At 40.3% G+C, this 24,720-nt stretch overlaps 1 protein-coding gene across 8 annotated transcripts in view; it reads right to left on the bottom strand.

The window, feature by feature from the left end:
- The window catches only part of GPATCH8 (G-patch domain containing 8), a 108,452-nt gene that overhangs the window by 26,165 nt on the left and 57,567 nt on the right, over window positions 1–24,720 (bottom strand). For 4 of the 8 annotated variants that reach the window (XM_031011094.3, XM_031011095.3, XM_031011096.3 and 1 more), the window contains 3 exons: window positions 15,365–15,432; window positions 13,949–14,035; window positions 3,177–3,320 (listed from right to left, as the gene is read on the bottom strand). In XM_031011094.3, the coding sequence (XP_030866954.1) occupies window positions 3,177–3,320; window positions 13,949–14,035; window positions 15,365–15,432 (299 nt within the window). Of the gene's footprint in view, window positions 1–3,176; window positions 3,321–4,555; window positions 4,721–13,948; window positions 14,036–15,364; window positions 15,433–17,565; window positions 17,611–24,720 lie in introns of those variants that run through there. The other 4 variants (XM_031011097.3, XM_063706359.1, XM_055387921.2 and 1 more) reach the window with 2 other exon arrangements.

The raw sequence follows: 24,720 nt of genomic DNA, 5'->3' as shown, positions 1-24,720 counted from the left end.
AAAATTAGCCGGGCGTGGTGGTGCATGCCTGTAATTCCAGCTACTCTGGGGGCTGAGGCAGGAGAATCACTTGAACCCGGGAGGCGGAGGTTGCAGTGAGCTGAGATCGCGCCATTGCACTTCAGCCTGGGCAACAAGAGTGAAACTCCATTTCAAGAACAACAAACAAACAAAAAAACCTTTTTTTTCTTTTCTTGAGATGGAGTCTCGCTCTGTCACCCAGGCTGGAGTGCAATGGCACGATCTCGGCTCACTATAACCTCTGCCTCCCGGGTTCAAGTGATTCTCTTGCCTCAGCCTCCTGAGAAGCTGGGACTACAGGTGCACGCTACCATGCCCAGCTAATTTTTGTATTTTCAACGGAGATGGGGTTTCGCCATGTTGGCCAGGCTGGTCTGGAACTCCTGACCTCAGGTGAACTCCCCCTCAGCTTCCCAAACTGCTGGGATTACAGGCACGAGCCACCGCACCTGGCCTCTTTTCTAGCTAAAACTTGACTCTGAAGTCATCAACTAGTGTGTAACCACCTTTCTTTCTTTTTCTTTTCTTTTTTTTTTTTTTTTTTGAGACAGGGTCTTGCTCTGTCACCCAGGCTGAAGTACAGTGACATGATCTTGCCTCACCACAAAATCCGCCTCCCAGGTTCAGGCGATTCTCGTGCCTCGAACCCCCAAGCAGCTGGGATTACAGGCGTGCACCACCATGCCTGGCTAATTTTTGTAGTTTTAGTAGAGACAGGGTTTTGCTATGTTGGCCAGGCTGGTCTTGAATTGGCTTCATGTGACTCTGTCCATCTCAGCCTCCCAAAGTGCTGGGATTATAGGCATGAGCCACTGCACCTGGCCTAACCTTTCTAAATGTCATTTTTCCGCCTAAAATATCTTCTCTGTTAATATATCACAGATATTTCTTAATTGAAAAAATTCTCAAGAACCCCAAAACTTGAGTATATACTTAGATACTAAATGTCTTAATTAAATAAAGATAATCTGAAAGAGTTTTTTATTTGTTTTGTTTTTTTGAGACAAGGTCTGGCTCTGTTGCCCAGTGTGAAGTGCAGTGGCATGATCATGGCTCACTGCAACCTCAAACTCCTGGGCTCAAGCGATTCTAACACCTCGGCTTCTGGAGTAGCTGTGATTACACATGTGCCACCACACCCAACTAATTACGTTTTTTGTAATTAGCTTAGATTGGGGGGCAGGTCTTGTACATTGCTCAGGGTGGTCTCGAACTCCTGGGCTCAAGTGATCCTCCTGCCCTGGCTTTGCAAAGTGCTGCGATTATAGGTGCAAGCCACCGTGCCTGGCCTAAAATTTTTTTTTTTTTGAGATGGAGTCTTGCTCTGTCACCCAGGCTGGAGTGTAAGTGGTGCGATCTCGGCTCACTGCAAGCTCCGCCTCCCGGGTTCACACGATTCTCCTGCCTCAGCCTCTCTGAGTAGCTGGGACTACAGGCACTCGCCACCACGCCCAGCTAATTTTTTGTATTTTTAGTAGAGACGGGGTTTCACCGTGGTCTTGATCTCCTGACCTCGTGATCCGCCCGCCTCGGCCTCCCAAAGTGCTGGGATTACAAGCGTGAGCCACCGCACCCGGCTGGCCTAACATTTTTAAATTATAAATACTTTGAAAAACTGGAAAAGGTCCTGGATAGAAGTATTCACTGTTGAATTTTTCTTTCCTGAAAAACCAGTCTTTGAAAGAGTAAAAAAGTAACTGCCAATACAGCTTGTCTATATATATATATATGCTCTATAAATTTCTCTTCTTCAAATCAAGCAAAGCTGACAATGTATTAAAAGAATGTCCACGGCCGGGCGCGGTGGCTCACACCTGTAATCCCAGCACATTGGGAGGCCGAGGTGGGCGGATCACGAGGTCAGGAGTTCGCCCCATCTCTACTAAAAATACAAAAATTAGCTGGGCATGGTGGCAGGCACCTGTAATCCCAGCTACTCAGGAGGCTGAGGCAGGAGAATCACTTGAAACCAGAAGGTGGAGGTTGCAGTGAGCCGAGATCCACCACTGCACTCCAGCTTGGGCGAAAGAGCAAAACTCCGTCTCAAAAAAACAGAAAAGAATGTCCAAAGGTATGTAGTAAGTTGAAAAGCTGTCTTGAATACAAGTCCATTAGTGGAAGAATCTTAAATTGGTTAGGTATATTTAAATGGGGGAGACTGTTCCAAAAAAGTGTAATACCACAACCAGCTTACAAATTCTTCCCGTTCTAGTAAGAATAAAACTTGGTCAAAGATTGCCTTTTACCTGTGCACTGAAATCTTATGGTTGGTGGAAGATGAAGGCTAAAAAAAAAATCTTAGTTCAACAAGTCCAGCTTAAGAGACATCATTCCAATGCTCATAAATTTACAAGTTTAACAAATACAACTATTGTACCCCCCCAAAACCTAGTAAGTTATGTTAAAGTCATCCAAGATCAAATGGCTTGAAATTCTTTAACTAGCCAGAACTGTCCTATAGTGTAACAATTTATTTTTCCCTTCTAAACTCTCCCAGGGGGATTATTGCCATCTTCTGTATATCAATAACTAGTTAGGTACAATTTTCTCCTCTAAAATGATGGGGTGGCGGTGGGGAGGGGGAGCAAAGACTGCAAAGTGTAATTCGTTTATCAGCTCTTCAACATGCAGCATCAGAGTTTTTTGTTAAAGTTAAGATAGCATCTAATTTTATTTTCCTTCTCAAAATTTATCTAACTTCCAAGGTATACTGAATAACAAAATGACTTAATAATAGAAAATGGTAGCCAATAAAGCATGAACTCTTATGTAGGGAACTTGAAAATAACAGTCTGCTGAATAACTCTTCAAAGTTTAACGCGTTAAGAGCAGAAATGGAAACAAAGCTCCCAGTGACCCTCAGCTGAATTACAAAATTAAATAAAAACTTAGAAATCAATAAAAGGCAAAAACATTATATAAGATTTACAAAACACAATTTGTCAAATAGTGTATATGTGGGAGTGTGGGCTGGAGGTGGTGTCTATGTCAGGATTTCTGCCACTGAAAAAACAAAGTGTGTTGGATGACTGCAGATAAAGATCGGCAGACACAAGAAATCATAGACACCAAGTTTTGGGGGGTATACTCATAAAATCCAATTGTTGTAACAATAGATAGGTACCTTCTTCTGTTAGCAAGTAACTACAACTCACCTGCTTGTGTGCATGATCATAGGAGTTGATATGGTTATCAAATTCCTGATGTTTCTGATATTGCTTATCACACAGTTCACAATAAAAGTTGGCTCTGAGGTCTTCCAAGGCTTTGGCAATTGCCTTCTCTTTGTCAACATAATCCTTCAAGAACCATGAAATACAAAGAAACAAAAAATGAACTTGGTAAAACTTTAAGTGAATGTTATAGAAAAAACAGTCTATCTGAGAAGACAAAAAAGGGCTTTTCATAATATTTAGTGGTACCAGTAAAAGCTGGATGAAACACAAGTGGTACTTTGGTGGGTAATTTGTGTGTCGTCGTACTAACAATTGTCTTCAAATAAACAAATTTTTAAAAGGACTAAGGATGCTCAACTGATAAGTATAATGCAAATATTCCAAAACCCCCCAAAAATCTGAAATCTGAAACACCTTTGGTCTCAAGCATTTTGGATAAGGGATACACAACCTGTATTAATAGTCTAGTTTTCAGACATGAAGGAAAAAAGCATTACCTGAGTCTGTAGCCAATGATGGAGTTAAATATTCTATGGTCATTCTACATATAAGCTGCACTGTTTAGAAAGCCAACCCACAGATATGTGTTATCTGCTGGTCTCAGCGAGATTGAAAACTGTGGGACTCTTACATGTGAGAGGAGGTTGGAGAAAAACAACAACAACAAAAAACTGTGGGACTGACTCAAAGGCAGTCCAATTTGCCTCAGCAGTTTCACTTAAAAACTAGACATCAAAAGACATCTCAAAAAGGAAAAAAGAGAAAACAATTAAAAGATACCTCAAAGCAAGTTGAGTATATTCATTTGCTAATGTCGCACAGAAGGATGAGAAAGGGACAGGAATGCTAAGTGACTACTTGCTTGACTTTTAGAGCAGGGTAGATGCATTACTTTCATAATGAGCAACTCCTTCTAGCAGACTGACCTAAAAAAGATAAGTCCTATCTCAAAGACTATATCTACAGTTTCAAAGCAGCTCTATCATCTCCCATAAGAGCTACTTAATCAGTAAACAAGAAAAGGTTATTATTTTCTGGAGTGGCAGTACTGAACTAATTTGGACAGACTTATTAAAACTAAAAAGTGAGTATGTGTAGCACATTGTTATTTTTGCCCTATCTAATCCTTCACAATAATTTTCTTTGAGAGTCCCGGATAGTTTCATGTTGTCTGGCTATTAAACGACTTGTGGCTTTTTTGCCCAGGCTGGAGTACAGTGCAGTTCATGGCTCACTGCAGTCTTCACCTCCTGGGCTCAAGCAATCTTCCCACCTTGGCCTCCCAAGTATCTTGGACTATAGGCGTGTACCAGCAAACCTAGCTAACTTTTATATTTTTTGTAGAGATGAGGTCTCACTATGCTGCCAAAGCTGGTCACGAACTCCTGGGCTCAAGTGATCCTCCCACCTTGGTCTCCCAAAGTGATGACATTGCAGGTGTCAGCCACCACACCTGGCTGCAAATTTAAGCAACAAAACTAGAGTTCCTGGTATGAATACAGCAGTATAGGAAAACAGCTTTGATTTTCTTCTTGGGTATCATAAAAACAAAATTATGAATTAAAAAAACCCCACCAACTGCATTTTCAGAAGAACTGGGCAATAGATATGATCTGGAGAATGAAAAACACACAGAAGGAAAGTTAAGCTTTTTATAGAACCTGAATAAGGGAAATGTACTAGAAGCCACACAAGGCAAAGCTAAACAATATCAAAAAAGCCAAAGGTGGCAATTTCAGAAAATGGCAAAACATATATCCTGTACATAAAAGGATCCTCTGAAATGAATATACCTACATCTCTCGCACTCATCAAGAATTTCTGAGATCTGGGAAGAACAAAGGGATGAAGTTGGGTTAGGGTGGATGAGGAAATATTTGCAGTACAAAGAATGCACATAGAGAAAAGCAAAAAGTTCTGCTCAACTGTGGCAGATCTAAGAAAAGGCTGAGGCCAGGTGCGGTGGCTCACGCCTGTAATCCCAGCACTTTGGGAGGCCGAGGCAGGCAGATGGCTTGAGCTCAGGAGTTCAAGACCAGCCTGGGTAACATAGTGAAACTCCGGCTCTACCAAAAATACAAAACATTAGCCGAGCATGGTGTCACTTGCCTTTGGTCCCAGCTACTTGAAAGGCTGAGGTGGGAGGACCACTTGAGCCTGGGAGGCAGAGGCTGCAGTGAGCCAAGATTACGCCACTGCACTCCAGCCTGGGTGACAGAGTGAGACCTTGTCTCAAAAAAAAAAAAAAAAAAAAAAAAAAAAGGCTATCAGCACATGCTCACTAAAGGAAGATCCACTCAACTACACAGGACAAGAAAGGGCACACAGTGTGACAATGAAAATGGTCCCAGAACAATCAGTGACAATCAATAGTGTAGTAAAGTTATTGAATCTTAAAGACAGACTCCTTTCAGCAGCTAGGCAAAAACAATCAAGAAGTTCTCAGGCCAGCCTTTGATCTCTTCAACAACACACACTCTCTCTCACTCTCTCTCTCTCTCTCTCTCCCTCTCTCTCTCTCTCTCTCTCTCACTCTCTCTCAACTCCAGAAGACAGTGGTACAATAAATACTATAAGATATCTAAGGAAAGAATTAACTTAGGATTTTATATATATCTTTCAAATATACAGAATACATACACGTATATATGGAGTTATATGTATGTGTACATATATACACACATATACATAAGTTGATATATATGTAATTGCCTAAATTAATATTACTATTTTTTTTTTTTTGAGACAGCGTCTTGCTCTATTGGCCAGACTGGAGTGCAGTAGTGCAATTACAGTTCACTGTAGCTTCGACCTCCTGGGCTCAATTAATCCTCCCACCTCGGCCTTCTGAGTTGCTAGGACCACAGGGGCATGCCACTATGCCTGGCTAATTTTTGTACTTTTCGTAGAGACAGGGTTTCATCACAGTGCCCAAGGCTGGATGTGAATTATTTTTATAGGCTTATGTTTATATAAAATACATATGTATATAAATAATTCAAGAAATACTGTTTGCACAACCACTTTTAAGTAAGTTAACAGGGTACAAAATTCAGAAATAATAGAAGAAAACTCAGCAAAAGAACTGGCAGACTGCTTTAAAACCATTTACTCCTATAACTAAGGTTAAAAGAAATAGGGCTATTAAAGTATATACATATAACTGTAACATATACATATAACTGTATGTTATATGCTGTCAGAAAATAGAAATGATACAAATAATAAAAAACTGGGTGGGCAGGCAGAAGCAGATATGAATTTGAGTTTGCTTACTTCTGCAAACTGAAGTAAAAAGAACTTTACAAAACATGAAAATTATTAAGTAATAGAAGTAGTGTACATAATATAATAATTAAATGGTATGAAGCCACATACTAAGAATGGCCATTTTACTTATTAACATTATATGATAGAGTTTTTAAAACGGAAGAGGAAAGAAGAGAAAACAAGCTAGCTTTTTATTGCTTATAGTATGAAAATAATGGACACTCAAACATGGGTAATTTCATTAAGCTATAAAGGTAACTAGAACAACACAAATATAATCCATCCTATATCCATCCATCCATCCATGCATCCATCCATCCATCCATCCATTTATTTCCCACTTTGAGACCACATAATAACTTAAAAAATAAAATAGGCCGGGTGTGGTAGCCCATGTCTGTAATTCCAGCACTTTGGGAGGCTGAGGCAGGCGGATTACCTGAGCTCAAGAGTTTGAAACCAGCCTGGGCAACACAGCAAAACCCCATCTTTACCAAAAATACAAAAAATTAGCTAGGCGTGGTGGTGTGCACCTGTAGTCCCAGTTACTTGGAAGGCTGAGGAAGTCCTTCAAAAAGTACTCGTAGGCTGGGCGCGGTGGCTCACTCCTGTAATCCCAGCACTTTGGGAGGCCGAGGTGGGTGGATCACCTGAGGTCAGGAGTTTGAGACCAGCCTGACCAACGTGATGAAACCCTGTCTCTACTAAAAATACAAAAATCAGCCGGGTGTGGTGGTGGGCGCCTGTAATCCCATCTACTTGGGAGGCTGAGGCATGAGAATCACTTGAATCTGGGTGGTGGAGGTTGCAATAAGCTGAGATCGTGCCATTGCACTCTGGCCTGGGCAACAGAGTGAGACTCCATCTCAATTAAAAAAAAAAAAAAAAGTACTTGTAGAGGCCGGGCATAGTGGCTCACACCTGTAATCCCAGCACTTTGGGAGGTTGAGGTGGGTGGACAGCTTGAGCCTAGGAGTTCAAAACCAGCCTGGGCAACATGGTGAAACCCTGTCTTTACAAAAAATATAAAAATTAGCTGGGTGTGGTGGCATGCACCTGTAGCCCCAGATGCTCGGGAAGCTGAGGTGGGAGGATCGCTTCTGTCCAGGAGGTCGAGACTGCAGTAAGCTGTGATCACTGCCACTGCACTTCTAGGTGACAGAGTGAGATCCTGTCTGGGTGACAGAGTGAGGCCCTATCTCAAATAAACAGTACTCATAGAATATTTACACAGACAAGGCTGGGCACGCTGGCTCACGCCTGTAATCCCAGCACTTTGGGAGGCCGAGGTGGGCGGTTCACAAGGTCAGGAGATCGAGACCACCCTGGCTAACATGGTGAAACCCTGTCTCTACTGAAAATACAAAAAATTAGCTGGGCGTGGTGGCAGGCACTTGTAGTCCCAGCTACTCGGGAGGCTGAGGCAGGAGAATGGCATGAACCCGGGAGGCGGAGCTTGCAGTGAGCCGAGATGGCGCCACTGCACTCCAGCCTGGGCGAGAGACTCCATCTCAAAAAAATAAAGACTATTTACACAGACAAAAAGCCCATTATAGGCTATAGAAGAAACCGTAATAAACTCAGAAATGAAGAAGTAATATGCACAACATATATCAACACAGTATAATACAGCTAAGAATTAACAAAAATGTTTAAAAGACCCTTCCATGAATCTGAAGCTGCAGAATTTTAAGGTAAAAAAGGATAATGACAACATTATACAGAGGCTAAAGTATATTGCTTTAAGAAGTTAAGCCTATGTGTATTCCTTGAACACAGGTTTAACCCCTTACAGCAATGGAAACAAGAAAATAAATAAACGTCACACTCTGGAGAAACTCTTGTGTGTATATATATATATATATATATATATATATATATATATATATATATATATATAAATATACAAGAAAACTGATTCCACTTATATAAAGTTAAAAAACATGTAAAACTAGGCCACGTGGTGGCTCACGCCTGTAATCCCAGCACTTTGGGAGGCCAAGGCAGGTGGATCACCTGAGGTCAGGAGTTCGAGACCAGCCTGGCCAACATGGTGAAACCCCGTCTCTATTAAAAACACACACACACACACACACACACACACACACACACACACACACACACAAAACAAAAAACAAACAAACAAAAAAAACCCAGCTGAGCATGGTGGCACGTGTCTGTAATCCCAGTTGCTCGGGAGGCTGAGGCACAAGAATTGCTTGAACTCAGGAGGTGAAGGCTGCAGTGAGCTGAGATCGTGCCACTGCACCCCAACTTGAGTGACAGAGTAAGACTCCGTCTAAAAACAAAACAAAACAAAACAAAATTAGCTGGACGTGGTGGCGCACGCCTGTAATCCCAGCTACTTGGGTGGCTGAGGCATGAGAATTGCTTGAACCCGGGAGGCACAGGTTGCTGTGAGCCGTCGTGCCACTGCACTCCAGCCTGGGCGACAAAGCAAGACTGTCTCAACAAAGCAAGACTGTCTCAAAACCAACAAACCAACCAACCAACCAACCAACCCACCAACCCACCCACCCACCCACTACATAAAACTAAGCAATACATATTTAGGATACAAAACACGTTAAAAAGCCATTTTAAAATGCAAGGGAAAATAGAAGAGGAAGGAACACTTCCTAATTTATTCTGAGTATTACCCTGATACAAAGACATTACAAGAAAACCACAGACTAGTATCTTTTCTGTGTACAGATGCAAAAATGCTCAACAAAATGCTATCAAACCAAATTCAACAGCATATTAAAAGGCGAAGTGGGATTTATCCCAGGAACTCAATGTTGGTTCAACATACAAAAATCAATCAATGTAATACACCACTACAATGTAATACACCATTATTAACAGAATATAAAAGGAAAAAACCCACAAAGTTATCTCAGTAGATGCAAAATAAGCATTTGACAAAATCCAATACCCTCTTTCATGGTAAAAACACTAAACAAAGCAGGAATTTCTAGAAATTAGGCACTTCCTCAACCTGATGAAAACAAAAAACCCCCAGCTAACATCATAATGGTGAAAGACTGAAAGCTTCTCTATAAAGATCAGAAAGACGACAGGAATGTTCACCGTTGCATTTTTTTTTTTTTTTTGAGATAGAGTCTCACTCTGTCTGTCGCCCAGGCTGGAGTGCAGTGGAGCGATCTTGGCTCACTGCAACCTCCGCCTCCTGGGTTCAAGCGATTCTCCTGCTTCAGCCTCCTGAGTAGCTCAGGTTACAGGCGCACAACACCACGCCCAGCTTTTTTTTTTTTTTTTTTTGTATTTTTAGTAGGGAAGGGGTTTCACCATTTTGGCCAGGCTGGTCTGGAACTCCTGACCTCAAGTGACCCGCCCACCTTGGCCTCCCAAAGTGCTGGGATTACAGGTGTGAGCCACCGCACTGGCCACAGTGGTGATAATTTTACAACACTGTAAATAAGCTAAAAATCATTAAATTGTAGTATTGCTATAAAATGACTAAAATGGTAAATTTATGTTATGTGAATTTTATCTCAACAACAATTTTACCTACAAAATTGTGAGGGGGCCAGGCACAGTGGCTCACGCCTGTAATCCCAGCATTTTGGGAGGCTGAGGCAGGCGGATCACTTGAGGTCAGGAGTTCTAGACCAGCCTGGCCAACATGACAGAACCCTGTCTCCACTAAAAATACAAAAATAATTCGCTGGGTGTGATGGTGCACACCTGTAATCCCAGCTACTCAGGAGGCTGGGGCAGGAGAATTGCTTGAAACCAGGAGGCAAAAGTTGCAGTGAGCTGAGATTCTGCCATTGCACTCCAGCCTGGGTGACAGAACAAGACTGTCTCAAAAAGGAAAAAAAAAAAAAAAAAAAGGCGAAAAACACAAAAATCAGCATAGTGTTTATCTCTGAAGGAGACAGAAATGCGATGGGATCATGAAGTTACTGATAGTGCTTTTTCTTAAATTGAGTAGAAAATACCTAAGTGTTTATAGTTTTTCTTTATATCTCACACATTAAAAATATTTAATAAAATAACAAGAATGTCAAATGAGACTGCAGTTTTTGTTTTTTAAAAGTCTGGTAGAGCTATTTGGCTCTAAGATTATATACAAGTAAAACTTTGATAAAAATGAAAATTAAAAAATAAAAATGGGAGGCTGAGGTAGGGGGATCATTTGAAGTCAGGAGTTTGAGACCAGCCTGGGCAACATAGTGAGACCCTATCTCTTAAAAAAAAAAATTAGCCAGGCATGGTGGTGCACGCCTATAGTCTCGGTTACTTGGGAGGCTGAGGTGGGAGGATTGTATGAGCCCAGGAGTTTAAGGCTGTAGTGAGCTATGATAGCACCACAGAACTCCAGCATGGACGACAGAGTGAGATCCCAACTCTATAAAATTAGAGATGAGAGAGTGATGAAAAGGAAGCAGTCAGAGTAGTGACTAAGAATTCTGGTTCTAAAGACAAGTAAAAAGAGAAGATGGTAGCTATATGGAGAGTAAATCAGAGTGGGTTTTTTTTTTTTTTTTTTTTTAATTTTAGGATTCCCTCTCCCAACAAATGTTCAAGTATGTTTACTGTTGATAGGAAAAGAACAAATAAAGAGAAAGGTTGCCAATACAGGAAAGAAGTGGAAGGTCCTTGATAAGACAGGGAGAGTTAGGATCCAGAATTCAGATGTACGTACAAATTATCATTTAACAGATGGTGAAACAAAAGAGAAATATTGAAGTATGAGAGCAGGTGAACCCTGGTTTGATGTAGGATAGTATACGTAGATGAAGGCATTACTACCTGATGGTCCAAATTCTCTTTCTTAACTAAAAACATACGGGAAGGCAGAGATACGACAAGGGTAGTTAAGGAAAGATGAAGGCTGAGTACCAATGTTTGAGAATGACAGCTGAGAGGACTAAGAGGGAGATGACACATGAGAGGATTAATTGGCAGCTCTGAGGGCCCAGTGAGGTTGGCAGAAAGGGTATAGAAATGAAGAATGCAAGTAATGCATTTTGTACTAACGGGACAGGCTTTTGGTGAGTATGTATGACAAAAGGACTAGGAGGAAAGGGAGTTGGGATCAAAGTGCTATGAGAGGTAAACATGAGTGTGTGGTGCTAGAGGGGAAAAGTACAAATTAAGGAGGAGCTAAGTTACTAAAGCTTCCAAAGTCATGTGAAGTTGAAGAAAAAATATAGGAGAATAAAGGAGTGACAGCAGGAAGGAAAAAAGATCATGGTCAGACAATAGGACATTTAAGATTTTAGAAACAGTGTAGTTCAGAGTTGACAGGGTTTCGGAGTAAATATTTTGATCAATAAGATGGGGAAAGTAATTCTTGCTCTTGCCCAGGCTGGAGTGCAGTGTTATGATCATAGGTCACTGCTGTCTTCAACTCCTGGGCCCAAGTGATCCTCCCAATTCAGCTTCCCTAAGTAGCTGGGATTTATAGGCATGCACCACCAACACCTAGCTATTTTTTTTCTTTTTTCTTTTTGTAGAGACAGATTCTTGCTACATTGCCCAGACTGCTCTCAAACTCCTGGGCTCAAGCAATCCTCCCAAATCACAGCTGTGATCCACTGCACCCAGCCGAGAAATAATTCTATTACCAGGGAGAGAACATCTCAAGATACTATGTATAATCTTATGAGGCTGTGAATTACTGAGGTATTTCATTTATTTTTCACTCGACAGTGTAACTTTTACTTGAAAAATAAAAATGTATTCTTTATAATGTTTATATTTCAGACAGTACATAAAATGAATCTGGCTTTTCTCACTATTTCAAAATATTTATTCATTCAACTAATATTTACTGAGTACTTATGCACCACACACTGTGCTGGATGCAGGATATATACTGGCAGACAAATAGACATACTCTCTCTCCTCAATGCCCTTTCTGACTAGTACAGAAAGCAGAATATAAATTAGTGAATAAAAATTTATAATTACAAATTGTAAGAGAGGTTGTTGCAAGAGAATAAGGCAGAGTGGTTAATTATTTAAATGAGTTGATTAGGGAAGATCTATAATGAGGTAATATTTAAGCTAAAACCCAAAGGAGAAAATTTAACCAAGTGAAAGGTGATGAAACATGGTGTCATGACCACTCTTGTGCCTAGACAAAGAATGTAGCCAGAAAAAGACGGCCCAGGTCTGAAGCTGAGGAACTCCAATATCTGAAGTTCAGGCAGAATAAACAGCAGCCAACAAAGGAATCTACATAGAAGCAGCAAGACAGATAAGAAGCAACTAATCTAGGAAAGTATAAATTCTTCAAAACCAAGAGTAATGAAAATGTTTTAAAGAAGAAAGAGTATGCCAGGCGCAGTGGCTCACGCCTGTAATCCCCACACTTTGGGAGGCCAAGGTGGGCAGATCATGTGAGGTAAGGAGTTCGAGACCAGCCTGGCCAACATGGTGAAACCCCATCTCTACCAAAAATTCAAAAAAATTAGCCGGCCGTGGTGGCTCATACCTGTAGTCCCAGCTACTCGGAGGCTGAGGCACGAGAATCACTTGAACCTGGGAGCAGTGAGCTTAAATCACACCACTGTACTCCAGCCTGGGCAACAGAGTGAGACTCAGTCTTAAAAAAAAAAAAAAAATAATAATAATAATAATAATAAAATAAATCAATAAATAAATGATTTATTGGATTTAGCAAATAGAAGTGTTTGGTGGCCTTGAATAAAGTGGTTTGGTGAAAACTGCTAAAGTCAGTATAAATAGGCTGAAGAGTGAATAGAGAGAGAGGAAAGGAGAAGAAAAAGGGGAAAGAAAAAGGGGCAGGAAAAGAAGATGAGTTGGTTATATTATAGTTCTGGATAAAATAAAACACACAAAAATTTAATATATAGCTAAGCTAAGTTCAAAAACAAGAAAGGGGGTCAAGTGCGGTGACTTACGCCTGAAATCCCAGCAAACTGGGAAGCCGTGGCAGGCAGATCACCTGAGGCAAGGAGTTCGAGACCAGCCTGGCCAACATGGCGAAACCCCATCTCTACTAAAAACACAAAAATTAGGCTTGGCGTGGTGGCTCACGCCTGTAATCCCAGCACTTTGGGAGGCCGAGGCGGGTGGATCACAAGGTCAGGAGTTCGAGACCAGCCTGACCAACATGGTGAAACCCCGTCTCTAGTGAGTGTTGGGGTTACAAGTGTGAGCCACTGTGTCTGGCCTCAAAGGACTTTTAACAATTTTTACTGCTACCACTACTTGAATACCTACTATGTAACAGGCATTGTGTTTTCAAACACTAACTCATGTAATCTTTCTAACACACTTTAGAAGTAGGTATTATTATCTCTATAGTTTTTACAGAGCCAATAAATAGGAATGTAATAGAAATCTGAGATCTACTACTAATTACCACCAAATGTCAAACAAATGCTGTTAGCAACAGTGATGATTTTCAACAAAATTTGAGTTCTTTCTTATTCAGTGAGCACCTCCCCATCTCCCAATGAATAGCTTTGTTTAAATACCTTGTACTTTTGTCTCAGCTCTTCTGTGTCTTCTTTTTCTACTTCTAGGACACGGCGCCGTTCGGTAGCATCTTCAGCATAATCAAGCTTGACAAAAATAGATATGATTAGATTTAATTCCTAAAGTACCCCCAAGATTAGATATGAAAAAGTTATTTGCACAACTACAGTATTATCTGAAAACCAAAAAAAAATTGTATTTTGCTTAGCTACTGCTTGCCTTATTGTCACCTCACAGAGAAAATCACATGCAAAATAGTTTGTTACTTTCATGCTGGTAGTTTCCAAAAGGCACATTTGTTGAAAGTAGACTTCACTTCAATGTTAATTTTCTTTTCTTTCTTTCCTTTTTTTTTTTTTGAGATGGAGTTTCACTCTTGTCGCCCAGGCTGGGGTTTAATGGCATGATCTCCGCTCACTGCAACCTCTGCCTCCCGAGTTCAAGTGATTCTCCTGCCTCAGCCTCCTGAGTAGCTGGGATTACAGGTGCCCGCCACAATGCCCTGCTAATTTTTTTTGTATTTTCAGTAGAGATGGAGTTTCACCATGTTGGCCAGGCTGATCTCAAACTCCTCACCTCAGGTGATCTGCCTGTCTCGGCCTCCCACAGTGCTGGGATTACAGGCGTGAGCCACTGCACCCAGCGACTCCTAATTCTTTGAAAATTAATATTGAGGCTGGGCACAGTGGCTCACACCTGTAATCCCAGCACTGTGGGAGGCCGAGGCGGGCGGATCACCCGAGGTCAGGAGTTCAAGACCAGCCTGACCAATATGATGAAACCCTGTTTCTACTAAAAATACAAAAATTACCCGGGCATGGTGTCATGCGCCTGTAATCCCAGCTACTTAGAAGGCTGAGACAGGAGACAGGAGAATCCCTTGAACCCGGGAGATGGAGGTTGCAGTGAGCCGAGACTGCGCCATTGCACTCTAGCCTGGGCAACAAGAGCGAAACTCCATCTCAAAAAAAAAAAAAAAAAAAAAAAAAAAAAGAATTAGGAGTCAATGAAGAAAATATTTTAGGCAATGAAAAGTAGGTATTACAGGTGACAGCCATACCCAATTCTACAAAGGCAAAGCTTTTATCACAGCAACATTTTAAGAGCTGAGCAACACTGCCTACTGAAGCAAGTACCAAGGTCTGGATCTAAGTCTGATATTGCCTTGCTGTATAACCCTCGGCAAATCACTTAACTTCTTTATGTGCCAGTTAAAACAGCAGCTCTGTTTATATTCTATTTGTCTCAAAAGTAGCACTAAATGAAAATGTAAAATATATTTTTTAGTCATCCAAAGAAAAATATTAAAACTACATTTCATCTGATAAATGTATTCTTGCACAGACATCTGAATTTGGAATTAGTATTATTTCAAAATATCCCACAAAACTTATGAGTTAATGAGATCAATTTACCTCCATTTCCATGCGACCCATGCCCATGACATCATACTTGACAACGATTGGAATGGGATCTGTTCTCCCTGTAACAGGAACACATAATCAAGGTAAGGTGCAAAGCCAAACCAACAGCTCATTTTACACATTGGGTTTTGGGTGGTTAGAGATCTTGCCTTGGAGTGCAGAGACCAGAAAGCTACAGTGAACCAAACACAAGCCATTCTCACAGCTTACACTCAAGACCTTCCTTTCCTAGTTTAAACCCAATTAACCACCTTGGCTGACCTTCCAGTTGGGATTAATTTCAAATTACTATGGCAAAATTACATTAATAAGTAATGCAAAGCACTTTTAAGCAATGGCATCAGGAGGTTTAAATTGCAAAACTTTAAAAATTCCTTTTAAGATCCCCAAATAACTTCCCATCAAAAATCACTTTACTCTGCCCACTGATATCCTCCCACACAACTTTTTAACCTAGTTAAAAAAAAAAAAAAAATCTCAGCTGGCATGGTTAAATAGAAAAAGTACATTTTTAAACATGATGCAGTAAAACTCTATAATTACAACTCAGTATGTTGAATTTGTTTTCAAAAGATGCTTTACAATTTTTTTTGATGTTCCTCATAGACTAGGAGATGCTTTACAATTTAATGGGGCTGTGAAAAGTTTAAATAAAAAGAAACAATTAGTTGCCCTTAGAGAAAAGAATAGTTTTCCTTTTAATCTGGTGCTCTAAAGTCCCATTTCCTAGAGTGGATTTAACACTGGCTGCGAGGGTAACTGGTAAGCTGTGAAAAGGACTAGTTGCGAAGAAAATTGACTTTAAACTAATTGATCTATGCTGGAAATTTTTTTTTAATAAATATATATTTAATCCACTCATAACCAGCCAAACAAAGCAAAATGGGGCAGACAAGCACTTTACTACCACAGCTGTTTTACATCACAACTTGCGCTTTTTATTGTGATGTAAGCCCACTGAAAAGAGGACTTACCTTATCCGTTGTACACCTTTAGTGAAAAAACACAATGTTTACTTCCCTCATCATTTCACTCAGGCTGGTGTAAACAATTGGTTTTTTTGGTTGTGTTGTTGTTGTTGTTATACACACACACACATATATATATATAGATATATATTATACCTTTGGGCTAAAAATGGAGTTTTCTTAGGCTAAATCTGAGGCATTACCCTCCCAACCCCAAAAAAAACTTTTTAAAAAATAAATGCCATGATCATGACTGGTTTTGGTCCTGCCAAATAAAGAAGAAACCATGTTCAAAACGACCACAACCACTTGTATTTGGTGGCTCTATATTTGTGGAATTAATTTTTGCCTTTAAGATGGAATGAAAAACAAATTCATAAGTTTAACTACTTATGTATCCTATTATTGTTTTTAAACAATAAATAGGGAGAATTAGAATTATCACAGTAAAAAAACAAAACAAAACAAAAAAACCAAACCCAAACTGTTAAAGAACATCTCATGTCAGAAAAAAAAAAAAACAACTTCTAGAATACAGCCTTCTTTTAGATACAATCAAAGGACTGCCAGTAAAGCAAAATGAAAATGCATTACTACCCTATGCCCAATGGTATAATAAATAAGCAGTGACTGCAATCTTTAGCAAAAGGACCAAATTAAAGACAGGTTATAAAAATGACTTCCTAGGTGCAATATCACTTTCATAACGTCTCAGTCAGGGATTTACTGGTAAAAACAAATAGTCCAATGAATGAATTAAAAAGAAATGTCAAAGCAATTTATTTTGGTATCTTTTTTGATCTGTCAGAATTTGTTTTGCAAGAATCAAGAAAGTTTTGGTACAAATTCATTACCTCTGTAAACCCCTGTTTATAAACTCTGCATTAGTACTTTTGCCTTCTAAGGCAGTCAAAGTTTGTTTTAATTTATTTATAAATTGCAGTAGCAAGTGCTAGTGCCCATTACATTGTGGGGAAATCAAGTTTTTGACAGTATTAGAATTTAATGTTTTAACTGATTTTATTGGCAGTTCTAACACAAACAGATACATCCCTTCTTAACATTACCCTTTAATGAACAAGGATCAGACAAGTTGCATAAGGAAAGGAAAGGAAAATGAAAAAGACCAAGCAGAAGGATGAAGGCTACAACAGAGAAAGTAAGCCTAACATATTGGTGCACTGATGACAAAAGGAGTAATTCAGTCTGAAAATAAAAAATTACCACTGCTAAGATTACCATCACCACAACAAGTCCAGGATCATAATGCTGTAAAAAAGAAACACCATTTGTTAGGCAGAAACCATTAGGGTAGGAAACAGGCCTTCTAGCAGGCAGACAGGATGGGGTAAAGTAACAGTTGGGCTTTGTCCCTCCCCCAATCTCAGCCGGGGACAGAGGAAGGACATTTTGTGCTACAGCAGCTGTTTTCATACTGGTCAGACCAAGGTGTGAGATTTTTGTACTGCTACTTGAGAACATGAACAACACCCTCTTCAATAAGGCAGGGGGTAGGGTGTCAGTTTAAAGTAAGAGAACTAGCTCTAGTTTCCAATCTTTCATTTAACTATTCATTCTCGTAAATCAGTATTCAGGGCCCAAGGTAGGACTTTTAAAAGAAATGACATCTAAGACTCTATCAGATCAACTAACTGGACAGTAATCAAGTCATTTACTTCACCAAAAGAACTCTAGGAGGCTTGGAGTATGGGTGAGATGTCCGCAAGACTTCTCTAGAAATATATATATAAAACAATTAAGCGGTCTAGAAAATAATCTTAGCTCTTCAGTGCTTGGAGAACTTTGTGCATTTAAATTCTGTTATGAATGAATACAACTCTTTAAGTGGCTCTCCTCAGAACTTTGCTTCCTGTTAACCGAGACTTCCCAGGCTGGCCAATATCCTTCTTTCAGCACACAACAAAACCAATCTTTGAAGGACAGCTCTAGAGAAACCGACATCACAAGAGCTGTCACATTTAAAATTACTCCACTCAGAGTTAACTCACAGAAAATAAACGGTATGACTTTCAAAGCAATCTTGAAGGTGACATTATTGCCTGGGCCAAGTAGTAATTTCTTAACATTATTAAAGAGGCTATAGACCAAGGAAAGATCCCAGTGGGAAAAGACACCAAACACTACATACAGGAAGAGGCTGCAGCATTAAAAAACAAAACAAAACAAAACAAAAAACCCCCTCAGTTTATTCAGTTGCTATCAATGATAATCCTAAAGAACATCACTTACAATATCTGAATACCAATTTGTAGTGATGACCTCAAAAGGTAGGCAGCAAGAGTGTCTGCTAATATGTATTCTCTAGAAAACTCAACTTTTTTTTTTTTTTTTTTTTTGAGATGGAGTTTCGCTCTTGTTGCCCAGGCTGGAGTGCAATGGCGCAATCTCAGCTCACCACAACCTCCACCTCCTGGGTTCAAGCGATTCTCCTGCCTCAGCCTCCCAAGTAGCTGGGGCTACAGGTATGCACCACCGTGCCCGGCTAATTCTGTATTTTTAGTAAAGACGGGGTTTCTTCATGTTGGTCAGGCTGGTCTCAAACTCCCGACCTCAGGTGATCCGCCCACCTCGGCCTCCCAAATGCTGGAATTACAGGCGTGAACCACCTCGCCTGGCCTCAACTTCTTTTAAAAATAAAATCCAGGTTCCCTACTTCTTGGTTTCTTTTAAAATACGGCAAATATTATTTAAAATATATTAAATTAGTGAGAACACTTTTGTTGCTTGTTTCACTCCAAAGGAAGCAACTTCAACCAGAACACTAAATAATCTCCTTAAAAGAAACTGTGTTCCTCAGGAAAAGATCTACAGACACTTACTGTACTTTGGCCAACTGGAGAAGGGAAAGGAAACACATGCAAAATCAAGAATATGCCAATATCAATGTATTAATCTGATGGAAAACAACTGATACTCATATTTTCTAAATCAAAACCTTAAATAATGTTTCACTAACTGGAATTACACATTTATTTTTTAGAGACAGGGTCGCTGAGGCTGGAGTACAGTGGCACGATCAGCTCACTGCAGCCTCCACCTTTCAGGCTCAAGTGATCCTCTTGCCTCAGCCTCCCAAAGCTCTGGGATTACAAGTGTGAGCTGCACATCAGCCTATTGCCTATTTTAAAAGGTAGTTTTACTTATGCAATAATAGAAATTCCTAAGTGCTCTCATATATATGCAAGTCTTGCTAAAATGTGAAGGCATTATGACATAACTAAAGAAAGAATACAGTCAAACACAAAAACCCACTGATTATCACAGCCACTCTGTCATTGAGAACAATCCCTCAGGAATCAGTTCTGATTTTAAAATGGTTAAGGTTACACCAATCTACAAAACTGTCCTAAAGACTTAAACTACAGAGAAATAACTCTTTTGTTGTTTTTTGGGAAACACCATTTTTTTTTTTGAGATGGCGTCTCACTCCGTCACCCAGGCTGGAGTGCAGTGACGCGATCTCGGCTCACTGCAACCTCCGCCTCCCAAGTTTAAGCAATTGTCCTGCCTCAGCCTCCTGAGTAGCTGGGACTACAGGTGCACCACTACACCCAGCTAATTATTTTGTATTTTTAGTAGAGACGGGGTTTCACCATATCGGCCAGGATGGTCTCGATCTCTTGACCTCATGATCTGCCACCTCGGCCTCCCAAAGTGCTGGGATTACAGGCGTGAGCCACTGCACCCAGCCCAGGGAAACACTATTTTTAAAGAGACAAACTCTAGGAATAGAACAACTGGGAAGAATATATTAAAGGACAACCATAATCTAGTAATCAGCCATACTTTAGAAACAGAAGACATATGATTTCCCTGCAGAAACAAATTAGAAAGGAAGAAGCTTCTACAGTGATTAAAACACTGGTTGAATTGTCAACAGATGTAAGAATACCACAATGTAAGATGTAAGAACACCACAATGTATCTCTGCTGCTTTTCCCTTTACAGAGATTCAATACAAATATTTACAACAAATATTGAGTTTTGGCCAGGCATGGTGGCTCACGCCTGTAATCCCAGCACTGTGGGAGGCTGAGGTGGGCAGATCACTTGAGGTCAGGAGTTCGAGACCAGCCTGGCCAACATGGTGAAACCCCATCTCTACTAAAAACACAAAAATTAGCTGGGCGTGGTGGCGGGCACCTGTAATCCCAGCTACTCAGGAGGCTGAGGCAGGAGAATCACTTTAACCCGGGAGGCAGAGGTTGCAGTTAGCTGAGATTGCACCACTGCACTGCAGCCTGGGCAACACAACGACACTCCTTCCCCCAGCCCCCCAAAAAAATCAAAAGCCCGGGCACGGTGGCTCAGGCCTGTAATCTCAGCAATTTGGGAGGCCGAGGCGGGTGGATCACCTGAGGTCAGGAGTTCAAGACCAGCCTGACCAACATGGTGAAACCCTGTATCTACTAAAAATACAAAATTAGCTGGGCATGGTGGTGCATGCCTGTAATCCTAGCTACTCGGGAGGCTAAGGCAGGAGAATCGCTTAAACCCAGGAGGCGGAGGTTGCAGTGAGCTGACATCGTACCATCGCACTCCAGCCTGGGCAACAAGAGTGAAACTCTGTCTCAAAGAGACAAAAATAAAATAAAATAAAATAATATATATACACACATATATATATGTGTGTATATATATGTATACGTATAGATATACATATATAGAGAGAGAGAGAGAGGGAGAGAGAGAAAGAGAGTTTCTACTATATTCAAGGCACTGTTCTGGGCACTGCATATAGTGATGATGTAAAAAAAAAAAAAAAAACACCACAACCACAGCACCACGTTCCATGAATTACCAATAAATAGGCAAAATAGAGTAATCTGACCAGCTGGAACTTCAACTGAGTTCAGCATGAGAATGACAGAAAACAGAACATTTGTGAAGCTAATGCATAAGCAGTTAAAAAAGCTTAAAAATGTCTGAAGTTGTCTTTTAAAGATATCTAAAGTTGTCTTTAAAGACGACCTTAATGAAGTGCAAGTAAATATAAAAGCCATCAAAAAGTCACAAAATCCATGTTTTTTTTGAGACAGGATCTTGCTAAGCCACCCAGGCTGGAGTGCTGTGGTGCCATCTCTGCTCACTGTAAACTCCAGCTTCCAGGCTCAAGCAATTCTTGCCCCTAGGCCTCCTGAGTAGCTGACACTACAAGTGCCTGCCACTACATCTGGCTAATTTTTGTATTTTTAGTAGAGATGGGGTTTCACCATATTGCTCAGGCTGGTCTCAAACTCCTGGGCTTGAGTGATCTGCTCACCTCAGCCTCCAAAGTGCTGGGATTACAGGTGTAAGCCAATGAGCCCGGCCTAAAATCCACTTTCAAAAGACAATTAAAACTGGGCTGGGCTTGGTGGCTCACGCCTGTAATCCCATAACTTGGGGAGGCCAAGGCAGGAAGATGCCTTGAGGACAGGAGTTTGAGACCATACTGGGCAATAGAGCAAGACTCTGTCTCTCCAAAAAATTTTTCTTAAAAAAATTAGCTGGGCATGGTGGCGTGCACCTGCAGTCCTAGCCACTGAAGAGATTGAGGCAGAAGGACCACTTGAGCCCAGCAGCTGGAGTGAGCTATCATCGCACCACTGCACTCCAGCCTGGGTGACAGAGAAAAACCTTGTCGAAAAAAAGAGAAAAGGGGGGAAAAAAGACCATTAAACTGATAAAGGCCAAGAACCTACACTGACATCTTTAAAGTACTTATTTCTTTTTAAGTAATGCAAATACATATGTGAAAATCAAGATTAAAAAAATTACGCAGGTGATTCTCTGATTTGCAAAAGTATTCAAAATAGGATTCAAGTCATGTTAATGGACTTAAATATCACTGCATTTATTGAAACTTTCAGAAACTGAAACATGAAACTTTCAGAAACACTGAATAAAAAATGGTACATTTATTTCCAAACCAAAGCTTAATTTTTGCAAATTTCTCCTGAAAATGACAGTCTTTAGGCGGCATAGAAACAATTATTACTTTCAGCATCGTTTAGATATTTTTCTAAGCAACTCTAACATATGATACATGCTACCTCTCAGAAAACATTAACTGAAAACATTGAGCACATTACTTAATCCCTAGAGAGTTTTTAAGGTTTAAAAAAAAAAAGAAAAACTTTCTACCCAAAATAGAGTTCACATTATCCAGTACTACAAAAACCTACTATATTCTTGCCACGGCCTATTTAGTGACCTATACAACAACCAAATTAATTTGATTTTCTTTCTTCCTTTATTTATTTTTTAAAACAGGGTCTCACCATCGCCCAGGCTGGAGTACAGTGGCATAACCACGGCTCACTGCAGCCTCAACCTCCTGGGCTCAAGTAATCCTCCCATCTCAGCTTCCTAAGAAGCTGGGACTACAGGTGCACACCACCACATGTGGCTAATTTTTGTTATTTTTTGTAGAGATGGGATTTCACCATGTTGCCCGCCCAGTTTGTTCTTGAACTTCTGAGCTCAAGCAATCTGCCCACTTTGGCCCCACAAGGTGCTGGGATTACAGACATGAGCCACGGTGCCTGGCCAATTTGATTTTCAAATACAGATGTTTTCTAAGGCACACAAGTTTAATTATGACCTAAACGAATTTCCATCTGATACTTTCCATCTAGGATAAAATAGTTCAATTTTAATCATATAACTAAATATATTAATAAACAGGAACAAAGGTGGGGCAAAAGGCTTTAGTGAAAGTGTTGTTAAATCAGAATGTTAGGCCTGGGAAGGATATCTCATCCAGGGATAACATGATATCCTCAAGCCCTTAGAAGAGATAATAAAGAGAATTCATGAGTTACTTTCAATTAAAAAAAAAAAACCTAAAGAAAATCATACTTTTACATGAGATACAACTGTTTTAGCTAAAATTATAATGACTCACTAAAGATTGCCTCAAGCTAACCACCATGCTAAGATCAATTTGTTTTTTCAAATGGGAAAGCCAAATTAATAAATACAATTTTGGGGTAAAATAGTCTAAAACATGGGGCTTAGGAGATATGGAAAAAAACAGTTAAGTCTTTAGTTAAAAAAAAAAAAAAAAAGGCCAGGCATGGTGGCTCACGGCTATAATCCCAGCACTGTGGGAGGCCAAGGCAGGCAGACTACTTGAGGTCAGGAGGTCGAGATCCGCCTGGCCAACATGGCGAAACCTCCTCTGCATTTAAAATACAAAAATTAGCTGGGCGTGGTGGCATGTTCCTGTAATCCCAGCTACTTGGGAGGCTGAGGCAGGAGAGTCATTTGAAACCGGGAGGCAGAAGTTGCAGTGAGCCGAGATCACACCATTGCACTCCAGCCTGGGGCAACAAGAGAGAATCTCCGTCTCAGGGGGGGAAAAATAGTGGTAGCACTTTTGTGCCCTGAGTTTTACTTATGTTTATACCCATATCTGACACAGTATGTAGGCCAGAATAGCATTTAGTTAAAAAGCATTTGTTGACTCAGAGAATGAACATGTTCGTAGCGGGTCTGAAACTTGTTCAACTGTAAATACTTAGTCATCATGATGCGCGCCGCTTAACATCACAAGATACTAATGATTTAACTCTCATAATCAAGGAATTATTTTATCAGTAGAACATATCACTATATTAGAAAGGTCTCCATATATCAAAAAATATGTAAACTTTTATAACGAAATATTTGAGTTTTACATTACTGGTCATTAGAGCCTTAAGGCTTGTTCAATTTCATTTCTTGTTATCACTCAGTAGTCAAGGAGAAGGAAGCATCAAATCTTTAAGAAAAAAATACTAAAGAACTTACATTCAACATATATCGACAAGCTTTTAAAAAACTGAATTGGAAAGTTGCCATAACCAGTTTCAGTGAAGGAAAACCTCAAGTCAGCCCCCATAATAATGGTGTTTTCCAGGAAATTAGGTTTAGGGTAAGTGGTCTATTAGAAATTCTGAAAACATTTTTCCTCTTTTTAAAAAAATAGGTCAAAGTAAAAATTAATTGCTTCCTTCAAGTACCCAGTACACTCCTATATACATGTAGGTAGACCAAAAATTACCAGTGAGCTCCAATCTATGTATTTCTTTTTCTTTCTTTTTTTTTTTTCCCTAAGATGGAGTTTCACTCTTGTTGCCTAGGCTGGAGTGCAACAGCGCGATCTCGGCTCACTGCAACCTTCACTTCCTAGGTTCAAGCGATTCTCCTGCCTCAAGCCTCCTGAGTAGCTGGGATTACAGGTGCCCGCCACCAGGTGGCTAATTTTTTGTATTTTTAGTAGAGACGGGGTTTCACCATGTTGGCCAGGCTGGCCTCGAACTTCTGACTTCAGGTGATCCACTCACCTCATACTCCCAAAGTGCTGGGATTACAGGCATGAGCCACTGTGCC

This window comes from Gorilla gorilla, chromosome 4 (genome assembly GCF_029281585.2).
Source record: "Gorilla gorilla gorilla isolate KB3781 chromosome 4, NHGRI_mGorGor1-v2.1_pri, whole genome shotgun sequence".
Lineage (NCBI taxonomy): Eukaryota > Metazoa > Chordata > Mammalia > Primates > Hominidae > Gorilla > Gorilla gorilla.
This window is presented reverse-complemented; position numbering and strand designations above follow the sequence as displayed.